Raw genomic sequence first — 15,308 nt, forward strand, 5'->3', positions numbered from 1 at the left:
TGATATATTATTGTTCACCTTTATGTGTGATTTATTATAATTATTTATTATTATTACCTTTGTGTTACAGGGGAGATGATCACAGTATGAATGAAATGCTCAAATTCTATATTTGGGAAGAATGAATTTAGTTTTTGGAATAAAGATAAATTCCTTTTTAACTAAGAAAGATTATGAAGGCACAGAATTTTTATAGTTATACATATATATTTATATATGTGTTTATATTCATTTTTCTTAGAAGAAACTATATTTCCATAAAGCAAAAAAGGGAGAAAGAAAAAAGCCCGCAGGAACAGAGGCATGTAAACTTTTTATTGAAAACTTAACTCAGTGGGGCATAGTGGTTCACACCTTCGATGCCAGCACTTTTGGAAAGCTGAGATGGGAGGAGCGCTTGAGGCCAGGAGTTTGAATCCAGGCTGGGCAACACAGCAAGACTCTGTCTCTAAAAAAATGTAAAAATTAGCCCAGCATGGTGGCTCACACCTGTAATCCCAGTTACTCAGAAGACTGAGGATTGCCTGGGCCAAGGAGTTGAGGCTATAGTAAGCTATGATTGTGCTACTGCAATCCAGCTTGGGTAAGAGAGAAACCCTGTCTCAAAAAATGGCGGGGGGGGGGGGGGAACCTATAAAATAAATTTAACTTAATCACATATCTGAAGGGTTTCAATGGAAGAAAATATCCCAGGCCTTAAGGTATTATGGAAATGATATAATGATATTATCCAGTTGAATTCATTTTGCATAGTTGGCGTGGACAGAAGTACCTAGCTGACAATACCAATAAAAATAAGTCTTGCCTGGCTTAATTTGTACCTTTAATCATTCTGTTAAAACTACCTGGTCACTCTCACACTTCTTTGCATAGATTCTGAAAAATAAAAATTTTAATCCATACACTTTTCTAAACGTTAAATTTTGGTTGTACTTACATTAAGACAGCAGCAGAGAAGAAACCAGAAAAATAAACTAGGCACTTATTTTCCTTACATGAGCCACATACTTGATAAACTGATCTTCTTTTCAGATAATGTGTAGTCAATTGCTGTATCTGAAGATATTTTATATATATATATATGCAATGTACTCCATCTTTAAGTACATTTGGAAAATAACTTTGAACTTACCTTAATGTTTCTACTAGAGTCTTTGGAATAATCTCAAAGGTAAGTCTTCAAATTTTGAGTATAAATTTATATTATGGAAGGAAACTAAAGGCTGTTAGAACCAAGTCACTTTGGTATTAAGAAATAAATACAATTAGATAACAGTTCAGTGTAAACATACACAACCATTAGAATTATTTCTCAACTATCTGTATAGCCAATATTACAGGATAGTTCTGAGAAAGGCAATACTGAAATAAAACCTAGTGATTTTGAAAGAAACATATCATCTAATGTGTATCTTCAAAATGAAGTTTTACTTTGAAGCTCTAAATTGTCTTCTACATACTAAGGCTAGTGTCCATGGAGCTATCAATAAAGATCTTTCATCATCATCAAGAGGCAGTATAGAGGGGTGCGACTTAGCTAGGACTTAAATGGCAAAAAGATTGGAAGAATTGTTATAAACAGAAGAGGAGCATAAAAGCCTAGCCAGAGAGGCAACATTCAATTACCATGCTTATGAGACTGAGAAGAGATGGACTGAATTATTACAGAAAATAAGAAACAGACCTGGACAAGTAAAACTTGTTCAGGCTACTGAGCTGAAGGTCATTATTACCCTCTTAATAAATTAAAAATTCATTTATTCATTTGTAAAATTTTTGGATAGCCTCTTTGCCTGGCCTAGATCGTCTTGTATTTCCTCTTTTATCAGTAATTACCTTGTCTTTGATATTAGTTTTAGATTAATCCCTAGTCACACTGATATTTCCAGAATAATTTTGCTTTTAAAAAATCACAAAATTGTTATATTACCTCAGTAAACTAATTCTATCTATGTCAACACTACAGAACATTACTCAGTAAGTTGTCTAACAATAGTGAGCATATGTGTTAGAGCACTTTCCAATCTATCTTTAATTTTCTTTTTCTTTGCAAGGTTCATGAGATTTTGCTTTTGTTGAATATTCATTTTGATTAAAAGTAACTGTCATACTCTCTTCATTAGATTTCTTGAGAAAAAGCCTCAAAAATAAAACCTTGATCTCTGGCTTTCTCTCCTTCACCTAATTTGGTCTTGCTTTGGAAACTGAAACAGGTGAGGAACATCGGTTTATCAACAGTCCTGATTATTTTCTTTCATAATTTTTCTTTGTTTGGAAAATACAAATTATAAGGGGTGTATTAATTAGATTTGGAATTAGGTAAAAGGCAGTTATTTAACACAATCTAACACTAACATCTGTCTTTGGTTTTCAGTATATATTTTATACCTCTTAACAGAAATATCATGTCATTAGTTGAAGGTACAACAAATGTGCATATCCATGGTGGAGACTTAACAGCAAAAGTAACATTCAATGCAATATATTCTCCAGTTAATTTTCAAGGAATTATACTTTGAAATATACTCACGTTACTAAAAGACTTGAATAGTGCTTTGAGATGAAACTAAAGGACAGCTTATATTAAAAATAAAATGTATAGTTTATCAAATTAAAATTGTAGCATATAATTTTATAAGTGTAAATATAGTTATATAATACAGATATGAAAAACAATACTTTCTTTTAGGAAGACAATAAGCATATCCTGTATCTTGTTTTTGCTTTATTTTGTTTTGTTTTGTTTTGTTTGAGACGAGTCTCGCCCTGTCACTCATGCTTGAGTGCAGTGGCGAGATCTCCACTCACTGCAACCTCCACCTCCTGGGTTCAAGCGATTCTCCTAAGCCTCCCGAGTAGCTGGGACTACAGGCGCACACCACCACGTCCAGCTAATTTTTGTATTTTTAATAGAGATGGGGTTTCACCATGTTGACCAGGATGGTCTTAATCTCTTGACCTCGTGATCCACCCACCTCAGTCTCCCAAAGTGCTGGGATTACAAGTATGAGCCACCTGCTTGCCCGCATATCCTGGTTTCTCATTTAACATATATATTTGAAAATTCAATGGAACTTTTGTTTAATTAATATTCAAACAATCAGGTACTTTGTTTAGAAAGTTATTTTACTTGACTGGGCGCAGTGACTCACACCTGTCAAATCCCAACACTTTGGGAGGCCGAGGCGGGTGGATCACCTGAGGTCAGGAGTTGGAGACCAGCCTGACCAAAATGGAAAAACCCCATGTCTACTAAAAATACAAAAGTAGCTGATCATGGTGGCACATGCATGTAATCCAAGCTACTCGGGAGGCTGAAGTAGGAGAATTGCTTGAACCAGGGAGGCGGAGGTTGTGGTGAGCCGAGATCATGCCACTGCACCCCAGCCTGGGCAACAAGAATGAAACTCCGTCTCAAAAAGAAAAAAAAAAGAGGAAAAAAAAGAAAGTTGTTTCAGTTGTGTTTGGTAAGCTCTATACATACTGTGATTTTTAAATACTATGAATAAATTAATATATGTAATACCTTTATTTTCAATTATGCTATTCTAATGCTGCTTCAAATAAAAATGAGTCAAATACTTAAAAAAAAATCATATTACCATTCCAAAAAATGGGAATAAATTAAACAATGGATAAAATTTTTTAATGTTATTAAAAGTTTTACCCAGAAAAACCTTTTAAGTTTAATTTTAAAATATTTTTGTTTCAAAAAACTTATATTTTCAACTTCATACTCTGGTCGATAAACTGTGTGGTAACTGACAATTGTAGAAGTTAAAAGTCATAAAGAAAAAACCTTTTGCTTTCTACAAATTAGCAATGTGAACAAGAATTAATCAAACTGTTTCGTTGTTGTGACTATGTTACTCTTAACAGGATATAGAAGGGTCTAAAATATCTCTAGGCTTCTGTCCTTCATTTTGTACAAATTTTAACAAGAGGCAAATTAATTAGTGAGAGTAAATAATTTGAAAAATTTGTATAAACTTTATAATTTTGTAAATTATATTGCTTCCTTTTAAGCATAACATTAGCTAAGAATAAACCTCATTTGGATATTTAGACCCATAAGTGGATGGTTCCATTATTTATATTATTTAGAAATATATATATGTACTATTTCCTTTTAGGGATGGATGCCCTTCACTCATTGATGTCCTATATACAATTCATTCTGTGCTCCTTTAGTTTTTTTGAGTGGTTATTGTTTAGTTGGATGCAAGTAAAACTAAGCAAGTAAAAAATGTCTTGAAAATACTAGATTTTTTCTATCTTATTTATTATTGCCACCTCTTTTACATTATTTTATGTCTTAAAAGATAAAATTATACATAAACGTGTGTGTGCTCATGTGTAAAATAGGCAGTTCCAGAATTAACCAATGTAATAAACATCTTAAGGAAGAAATCTGTATGCAGCAAATCCTCAGCTACCCCTGAAACTTAAGTAATAAAGAAACAGGTGATATGGTTTGGATCTGTGTCCCTGCCCAAATGTCATACTGAAATGTAATCCTCAGTGTTGGAAGTGAGGCCTGGTGATAAGTGATTGGATCTTGGTGTGAGATTTCTCATGAATGGGTTAAACACCATTCCCCCTTGGTACTGTCATTGCAATAGGATAGTGTGAATTCTCGTGAGATGTATTCATTTAAAAATGTGTAGCGAATCCCAGGTTACTCTCTTGCCCCTGTTCTGGTGCAAGCTCCCACTTCACCTTCTGCCATGATTGTAAGCTTCCAGAAGCCTACCCAGAAGCAGATATCAGCATCATGCTTCCTATACAGCCTGCAAAACTGTAAGCCAATTAAACCTCTTTTCTTTATAAAGTACCCAGTCTTAGGTATTTCTTTATAGCAATGCAACAATAGACTAACAAACCAGGCATGAACTTTTTGTGTGTTGTGTTTACACAATAAATTTACTGTTGAGTAAACTTATATTTACTCAACAAATTTACTGAACAGCTATAATGTAAAATATATTATGCTGGGAATACAAAATATATAAAGCATAGCTTGTTATCTGCATTGATAGACTTAATTGCTAAGGATGATACAAAATATATATATATATGTATACATATGTATGTTCACATATGTATGATATAACTTAGTTTTAATATTACATATTAATATTTCTTACATGTAGCACAGGTATCCAAGTTAAGCAAATGATAAATTATTTTCAAATTAAAAAAAAAATCAGGATGAACATGGTGACTCATACCTGTAGTCTCAACATTTTGGGAGGCCGAGGCAGGAAGATCACTTGAAGTCAGGTGTTAGAGACAAGCCTGAGCAACATAGCAAGACCCCGTCTCTACACAAAATTTAAAAATTAGCCAGGTATGGAGGTGCACACCTGTAGTCTCAGCTACTCGGAAAGCTGAGGTGAAAGCATTGGTTGAGCCCGATTTTACTGAGCAAAGCTGCAGTAAGCTATAATCATGCCACTGTAGTTCAGCCTGGGCAACAGAGTGAAACCCTGTCTCTTAAAAAAATGACTATAAAAGTTAGACTGTTTATCAATTTAAAAACATTATCTGAATTCCTATACTATTAGTTTTGCAAGAATAAGCCTTAGATAGGCATGTAGGCAAGATCTGCTGGCAGAGAATATATGTCTGGAAAATGAACCTTTGATGTACTCAGGAATATTCTGGAGTTGTTACCAGTTATTTGTACCTGGAAAATTACCATGTTGTACCAGGTTCTTCAGAAGAGTTGGAAATATATGGAAGCGAGGTCCTTGAAAGCCATGATAACATGATCCTCACCTAGAGCTGGCAAGATTGCCTGCATTCGGTTACCTTCCTGGGCAGGCCAGGGAAGTTTGCCTCTGAGAGGAAATGCTGTTGGATTATACCCCCTGCTCCAGGAAGTCACCTTGGGATGCAGATAAATTGTATCATCTTACCCATGTTAAAATAACTAAACTTTGCCTGTGTCTATCGGTATTTTTTATTCAATTATGTTCATCCCTGTCACACTAGACAACTGTGCCACTGTTAATTGTCATTCCTATTATAAAGTTGAATTTTAAAATCTTATGCTGAATTTATTTTCTAGGGGACTAATTAAGAGGCAGGAAAAAGGAAAAAACAGGAAATTTAGTTAATCAATAAAATTCTGGATTTAAGTATATTCTATGGAGAACGGAGATTCTGATTTCTTGAAACTTTAATTTGAAGTTCTCTAGAGCCATCTGGGTTCTGTAGCTTTTATTAGCATCAGAGCCTCTGCAGAAAGGAGTGAGCAGAGTGAAAACTAATTGCACTAATAGCTGCAAGAACACTGAAGCTTTGTGCATAACTCGAAGCAGCTCAGAATTCTGTGCTTACCAACAAGATTGAAGTGTTCCAAAGTATATCAAATTCCTTTGTGGTCACTTAAGGTATCTTTTTTTTTTTTTTTTTTTTTTTTTAGAAAATGGGAAGCAGTTTCTCTCTCTTTTCTTTTTTTCAGAAACCTGTTTTCACATGATCCTCATACCCATTAACAGACTGTCATGAGTATAGAGACCAGTGAGAAAAAGGCAATATTCCATTGCCGAATGGAACCTGACATTGAAAACCTACCTTATTTGGAGAAAAAAACTCATAATCAATTAGAAATCAAGCCAAGTTATTTGTCATTTGTTTGCAAATATCAGTTTGCATGTTTATAGGACAAATAGCATAACTGGAATCTGAGGTTCTATAGGAGAGGGGCAGGGAATGGTTACGCAGCACCCAGAACCTTGTCTCTCACCCCACACTCATATCTCATACACAAATACATTTGTAGCTAAGCAGTTCCACGCATATTTTCATACTTTCATTATTCTCTAAAATATAAAATAGTTAATTCATTCTGCCAACAACTTTAAGTCTAATATAAAAATAGACATTCTTGGACTAAATTCTATTTTCAAGTTCCTGAGTTACAAAAGAGTTAGATAAAAATGACATTGTTTACTGATGTGCATGGTTTTAACCTAATTCATCTGTTTAATGAAAACTTTATGCCATATATTTAACAAATAGTATATCAACTAAAATTTGCAGTAGAACTATTAGAAACTGAGTAGACTGTGTTTCGTTTTCTTCTCTTTCAGCAGTGTCTTTACCATTGGGCAGCCCAGTTACCAGGGCATTCTGTAAAAACCAAACAATAGTAACACTGGTGCATTTTCTTGACCCTTAAGTGTGTAGATTTAGGTGGTTTGAATGCTAAAAGCAAATGTAAAGTCCATAATATCTATATTTTTAATTAGAACTATAACTGTGATTTCAGTAAAAATAGAAAAATAGTTAAAAATGTATCTTATTCAGTTCTCAGAGTAAAACAATTACCTGCTAAGATTAAATCAGGCAAAAATTCAGCATCTAAGACTTTCCTGAATTATCACTATATTACTAGATAATTATGTAATTCACTGTTACAACTTCAGGTATGCAAATATAACATTTCAATGACTAGATCTCCAAAATTTAAGCAAAGAGATGCTTGAAATAGGTAGATAATTTGGGAAAAGGACATGCAATTGCCTGAAGTAAAAACATGGACTGTGAAAACAAACATGTATTACAACCTGAATTAGCAATTACTTCCAGTTTCCACTTTGCTTATTGCACATGGACAGTTTCTCACCATTAGATTTGTTGATTATTTGGCATTAACTAACCAGATAACATCATCATAATTATCATACACACACACACACACACACACACACACACACACAACACTATTAGTGTGTATAAACTCATGCAAAAAGCAGATTTAGGGTAGATTACAGTTTAAATTGGGTATCATTAATGTAGAAATAGTTCATTCAATCCCATTACAAAAATCACCTCATATTACTAGTAGAATAATGGTAACAATTCTTCCCTTGTCCCCACATGGAAATGCATAAAAGGGAATTTACTTACACTGAACGATGAGCTGCACCAAGGCTTCCCTTGGTTTCACGTTAAATCCATTGTATTGGCTGGTCTGACATCTGTACATTCCTGACATTTCCCTAGACACATTCACAATCCTCAGTGTTCCATCATAACTCTCCATTTGCATTGATCCATCAGGCATTGCAACTTCTTTATCCGCTCTAGACCAAAGGATGATTGGTTTAGGTTTGCCAGTTACTTGACATTGCAGTTCTATTGTGTCTCCTTCTCTGGTGACCAATGGTGATTTTTCCTGTGGAACAGTCAGATTGGGTGGAACTTGAAATGGGAAAAAGAAAATTTTTCAAGGTTAGTATAAACTGGTAAAGCATATTCAGATACAGAAAATCATAAGGAAACAATTTCTGCTGTTGGAAGAAATGTGACAATTCGGATGCTCAAAAACCTTGGGAATAAATGGAATATACTCTCACTTAAAATCATTCTTAATTGTTTTCACTGTATATTTTAAAATGAGGACTTCAAACATTAGCAAAATAAATAAGGCATTCAATTGAAAAATGAATGGTCAACATAAAAATAATCTTCTCAATGACCTGTAATAATTAGTCATTAACTGGGGCTTTAACATTTGCATTTCATAGGAGAGTAGCATTCAGCTGTGTAGACTTAGCAGTCACAGTAAGTGCAAGTAGTCAGAAAGGGAAAAAGAGAAACCTCTGATCTAAAATCATAAGATTTGACTGGTTTAAAACTTGCCAAATTGCTAAGATTTAAGATTTGTTTTTTTTCCCTAGTGGGAGTAAAATCAAGCAATTTGACAATCCATTCTATTCTCCATTTTTGGACTTTTAATTTTTTGTGATATTTGAATTTCTTATTATTTCACTTCATAATATTTTGATGTCATTGTAAATAGTTTGCCATAATGTTGCCAATATTTCTACAAAGTTAATTTTAATTAAATCTTCAAAATATATTTCAATGAATATAAGAATTATAATTTTTCTCAAGTAAAGCTAGTTTCTGATTTACAGCAGATATTTATGAAAAGTTAGATTGATTTTACTGTAACTTACTTTATTGTGCTGAAATATATTTAGGTTAGAATTCAGTGAAAAGCATTAAGTGATATGAGGGAAGTACTATACAATGATCTTTCTTACAAACATTATCACTAGTTCCACTGGAAGATTCTTATTTCTTTTATAATTGTATATGATTTCAAATGCATTTGTGCAGTAGAACATCTATCAAAAAAGGGCAAGCTAAATAGAATGCTATAAATACAAATAACCAGAAACATGAATAATTCTATCCTTCTGATAAATGTTATCTGTTCCCTTTGGAAGTAGTACTGCACATGAATGAAAAGTGAAAGGTTTTATTCTTCCTTTTAGTTTGATTATGCCCCAGTGTCCAGGTACAAAACCAAACATAGTTACGTTTAAAATTATTTTTCAACTAATTTTGAAATGTTGTTGCCCTTATTATAGAGACAAATAAATTCAAGTTCAAAGTGATATGACAACTATCTTCCTATTCAAATATCTTCAATTCACTTTTTAATTTAATTCCTTCACTTACTTATTGTTTAAAAAACAAATTACATAATGCATAACATCTTAGAATTTAAACAATATGAAATATTAACCACCATCATTTTGAAGTAGATATATACATCCTAGAAATTGACATTAACAAAATACATGTTTAAAATGGCTTCATTTTATAAACCCAAATGGCTAAATAATTTGTTCTGGTATATAGAAACAATTAAATAATTTTGGCAAAGTATTTGTTCTTTTCAAAGTGAATGATGTAATTAAAATCTAAGCAGCATACTGTAACAATGGGACTGGAATGGAACTATGATACTTACCCTCCATGAGAAAGGGTGCAGAATAACCTCAGCATTTAACATTTATTATCCCCCTACTATGTGACAGGCGCAATTAAGTATTTTATGTTTTCATTTAAACCCCCTTGATAATATTAAGGACCAAATATTTAATATTAAAATAAACAATTAAGAACATTGAGAATAAGAGACAATAAATACTTCAATTTGAACAGAATACAAACAAAAACTAATTTATAGTAGGTAGCTAATGTATAAATATGAATACTGAAGCAGGCTCAATAAACAATGGTATCTGGAATTAATAACTTTTGAGTGTTCGCAATAGACTTCTCTCTTCATGCTCGTGACAAATTGGACAAAATCCCTGCCTGTCGTTTGGTCACTGTTTCAAATATGAAAGAGTCAAGATGAATGTGAGGGAATATACAGTAAGTATTTTGCAAATTATCTTATCTATCTTTTATCATCTTATTTATTTAGTCATTTATTACTGCTATCACAGTGGATAAGGCCAATGTCTATATTTCTTAAATAACTACGTTGATCAATTATCTATATCTGAATATTTTTCATATGTCAAAACTGCTTATAAGATATACCAACCCCAAAATAAATATCCAAATTTAGATAAATCTGTGAAAAATAAATGAAAAAATGTATAACTTTAAAGACTAATGGAGTGTTATTACTTGAAATATACAATCCATATCTGTTCCAAAAACAAGCTACATGATCTTGGCCAACCAAAAACACTGTCTGTATTAATTTTACCTTTGGTGGTGGTGGTTGTTTTGAGATAGTCTTGCTCTGTTTTCCAGGCTGGGGTGCAGTGGCGCAATCTCCACTCAGTGCAACCTCCATGTCCCAGGTTCAAGTGATTGTTCTGCCTCAGCCTCCTGAGTAGCTGGGATTACAGGTGTGCACCACCACACCCAGCTAATTTTTTCGTATGTTTAGTAGAGACAGGGTTTCATCATGTTGACCAGGCTGGTCTCAAACTCCTGATCTTAGGTGATCACCTTCCTCAGTCTCCCAAAGTGCTGGGATTACAGGCGTGAACCACTGTGCTTGACCTTACCATTTTTGAAACTAAGAATTTGTACTTTATTAGCCTCAACGTTAATGATGTTCTGATTACATGAATAGTAAAAAGTTAAAAAGAGAAGTGGTGTCAAAAGATAGTGCTTACTTCCTAACTTAATAAAATGGATATTTAAACAACTTATTACATTAGACCATTCAAATCACAATAGATTCTTGACTAGCTATAATTTTTTAAAATGTTATCATGCTAAATAGTTCAAATATCCCTTTTAAAATTTGTTTATGTTTTTCATGTATTTAGATAAACTTTCCTCCCTGCCGAATTAAAGTTACAGAAATATAAACCTCAATTTTAATCTCAATAACACAAAAATTGATTTTTAGATAAATTAGCCCAGGTTTTACAAAATAGCAAAATCTAGCTAAAAGATTATTTAATATCTATCTCTTCCTAGGCCAGATGTGGTGGCTCACGCCTATAATTCCAGTACTTTGGGCGGCCGAGGAGGGCGGCAGGAGATCACACTGTCAGGAGATCAAGACCATCTTGGCCAACACGGTAAACCCCGTCTCTACTAAAAATACAAAAAAAAAAAAAAAAAAAAAATTAGCCGGTTATGGCAGTGTGCACCTGGAGTCCCAGCTACTCTGGAGGCTCAGGGGCTCAGGCAGGAGAATCGTTTGAACTCGGGAGGTGGAGGCTGCAGTGAACCAAGATCGCACCGCTGCACTCCAGCCTGTGTGACAGAGGGAAACTCCATATCAAAAATAAATAAATAAATAAATTTTAAATCTAGAAGTCAGGGTTAACCTTTCCCTACAACTCTCCTGGCCAAAAAACTATAATTCTCAAAGCTGTTATATGCTTCTCTATCTCTCTGTCCCCACTAAATTTTCTATCCCTTAGAATTACTCAACTATAATTTTTTCTGTTGAGAGATCTCATTTGTTCTCATAGATTTCTCTCTATGTGTTGATAATAACAAATTATAACTTTATTCCAATGGCTCATAATTGCAGCCTGTCTTTATATTCCAAAAGTCTTTCAAACCTAAACACTATTTTATTTCTTGACTTGGTTAATACTTAATTTCAACAGATTCCATCTGTTAATTGAAAACCATACAATATTATGTTTCACCATTTCCTCTTGTTCACCACTTCAAAACAGCCATCAAATCTTGTTGTTTCTTTATTTAAAACTATGTCTCATATCTGCCTGTTTCTTTTCATGGCCATAGGCAGTTTTCTCAGTAGAAGTCATCATTTTATCCTCTTGTGACAGCATCCTAAGTGGTCTCTCTGTCACTAGCCTCATCTTCCAGGCTTCCTGCTGCCCTGTCTAAGCTTTATCATCATAAACAGTTTTGTTCATGTCACTATGAAGACTACAATCCTAGATGAGAGTGCTTGTCACAACACTGGTTTAGTTTAAAAAACAACCTGAAAACAGCTTAATGGAGTTGTTAAATAAATCATAAAATAGTTGAAAAATAGAATATGACACAGTCTTTTTAAATGATGATGCAATAGACCTATATATTGATAAGGCATTTACATTAAGTGGGAAAAGCATGTTAGCAAGTAGTATAAATAGCTATAACCACTACTATTCAGTGTGTAAAACATGTCACTGTGCAGTATAAACAGTTATATCTAATTTTTATATATTAAATAACTAGGTATTAGCTGCTCTTGGCTCACACACACACACACACACACACAGAAGTAACTATGCGAGATGATGAATATGTTAACTTACTTCACTATAGTAACCATTTTACTATCCATATGTATCCCATAATATGTTGCAATCCTCAAATATATACAATAAATTTTTTAAAAAAAAAATTTCAATGAGTGTTAACAGGAAGCTTCTTGAAGGGTAGGCTGTACATACATGCTCTGTCTTTATATTGTTATCATCTAGCACACCATCTCTCACAAACAGAAATAGAGTACAAAATTTTACACAGAATATGTACATTAAGTAGCAAGGTAATTGGGCACCAATTCAGGGAAGAGGAGACTTACATAGGGAAAAGTCTAGAGGAAAAGAAATCCTAGAAAGAACTATACCAAAACACTAAGAGTGGTTCTCTCTGAGTGTGGGATTACTGATAAATTTTATTTTCTTTATTTCCTTCTTTTTTTTTACTGTTTAAACAATATATATAGTACATATTAACATATTACAGGGCCCAAGAAGCCCAGAAAATTTAAAAATGTTAATTCAATCTATTTCCCAAAACTTATTCAATGAAAACTTCACATTTTAGTAACACAAATGTTTCACTCTGGAAATGATACTCTGAAAACATAGACTGAGAAATGCTTTTCTAAAATCACTAACTCCTGTTAACACTCCTTTACTGAAGTTTCACCGACTAGTTCACCTCTGAGCCCTTGAACGAGGAGTTCTTTTCCATGGTCAGAGCGTCTGGCTCTTGCTGTCTTCTAGCACCCTCTGTCTGCCCCATGTGTTGAAACTCAGTTCAAATCTTATTCCTTTTGTAACCCCAGGCTGACCTGGTTACTTATTCTTCCTGACTACATACTACATTGTATGTTTTACCCATTTAACTTGTCCTTGTGACTTTGTCCTGTATTTTCTTCTATGTTTATATCCCTGACTAGGCAGCTCCTTAAAGGCACAGAGCCTTAAGCTGTCTCTAAAGTCTAGGGTCTTGCTTTCCTGCTTGGCACAGATAAGAAAGTTGTGAAATAACTGAGAAAGAAAGAAAGGCAGAGCAGAAGATGGTAGGAACATAGGAAAATAAAAAGCTATCAAATAATAGATAATAGAGATAAACATAATCGATATGAATCGTGTATTTTGGAAGAAATGTGATAAATAATAATGAAATATAGTAATTCTACAATTAGTAGCTCATACAAGTAGCATAATCTTATGCAAAATACATTGTTAGAATATATTTCTGATGCAGATCTGGAGATGTGTGGGTGTGTGAAAAAGTTAAAGAAGTCAAGAAAAGATTCTTCCAGTTTTCTTTTTTCTTTCATTTAAATATTTGAATAGATAAGTTATGAATTATTTTAAAATAACACAGAGGAAAGAGGCAATTTGAAGACATGAAATTTAATTTTATCATTTGGTTTTTAGGTCTTAAATCAAATTATTTTTTTAAAAAATTGTCTCATAATGAAAACATATCAAATTTAGCATAAATATTTGAAATGTCTATACCATGTAAGATCCACATTTATGCAATGTACTTGCTAGAAAAATTAACTCCTCCTCTACTCCCTCCTTGGCGACTGATCATGCACCCCTTACCATCTCATTAAAACCTAATCACCCTTACCCCACTCAACGCCAATATCCCATCCTGCCACATGCTTTAAAAGGATTAAAGCCTGTTATCACTTGCCTACTACAGCATGGCCTTTTAAAGCCTGTAAACTCCCCTTACAATTCCCCTATTTTGCCTGTCCTAAAACCAGACAAGGCTTACAGGTTAGTTCAAGATCTGCACCTTATCAACCAAATTGTCTTGCCTATCCACCCTGTAGTGCCAAACCCATATACTCTCCTATCCTCAATACCTTCCTCCACAACCCATTATTCTGTTCTGGATCTCAAACATACTTTCTTTACTATTCCTTTACACCCCTAGTCCCAGCCTCTCTTTGCTTTCACCTGGACTGACCCTGACACCCATCAGTCCCAGCAGCTTACCTGGGCTGTGCTGCCACAAGGTTTCAGGGACAGCCCTCATTACTTCAGTCAAGCTCTTTCCCATGATTTACTTTCTTTCCACCTCTCTGCTTCTCACCTTATTAAATATATTGATGACCTTCTTCTTTGTAGCCCCTCCTTTGAATCTTCTCAACAAGACACACTTCTGCTCCTTCAGCATTTATTCTCCAAAGGATATTGGGTATCCCCCTCCAAAGCTCAAATTTCTTCACCATCCGTTACCTACCTCGGCATAATTCTTCATAAAAACACACGTGCTCTCCCTGCCGATCGTGTCCGATTGATCTCCCAAATCCCAACCCCTTCACAAAACAACAACACCTTTCCTTCCTAGACATGGTTAGTGCAGTCAGAATTCTTATACAAGAGCCGGGACCGTGTCCTGTAACCTTTCTGTCCAAATGACCTTACTGTTTTAGCCTAGCCCTCATGTCTGCGCGCAGCGGCTGCCACTGCTTTAATACTGTTAGAGGCCCTAAAAATCACAAACTATGCTCAACTCTCTAGAGTTCTCATAACTTCCAAAATCTATTTTCTTCCCCCAACCATCGCTCAAGACAACACTTATGCTGATAATGTAGCTAAAACAGTAGCCATCAAAAGGCATCAGATGCCGTCACTCAGGACAATGCTTATGCTGATAAGTTAGCTAAAAAAGCAGCTAGCTTCCAACTTCTATCCCTCAAGGCAGTTTTCCTTCTTCACTTCGGCCACTCCCACCTACTCCCCCGCTGAAACTTCCACCTATCAATCTCTTCCCACACAAGGCAAATGGTTCTTAGA

General features: G+C 34.3%; 1 protein-coding gene across 8 annotated transcripts in view; it reads right to left on the minus strand.

Moving 5' to 3' along the window:
• The window catches only part of MDGA2 (MAM domain containing glycosylphosphatidylinositol anchor 2), an 841,756-nt gene that overhangs the window by 195,129 nt on the left and 631,319 nt on the right, over positions 1-15,308 (minus strand). For 6 of the 8 annotated variants that reach the window (XR_006699884.3, XR_010588464.2, XM_073997338.1 and 3 more), the window contains exon 8: positions 7,921-8,214. Coding sequence is in view for 5 of the 8 variants with exons in the window: in XM_073997338.1 (XP_073853439.1) it covers positions 7,921-8,214 (294 nt within the window). In the remaining 3 variants the exon portion in view is untranslated. The remainder of the gene's footprint in view (positions 1-7,920; positions 8,215-15,308) is intronic. The other 2 variants (XR_012415765.1, XM_073997339.1) reach the window with 1 other exon arrangement.

The sequence above is a fragment of the Macaca fascicularis genome, chromosome 7 (assembly GCF_037993035.2).
Source record: "Macaca fascicularis isolate 582-1 chromosome 7, T2T-MFA8v1.1".
NCBI lineage: Eukaryota > Metazoa > Chordata > Mammalia > Primates > Cercopithecidae > Macaca > Macaca fascicularis.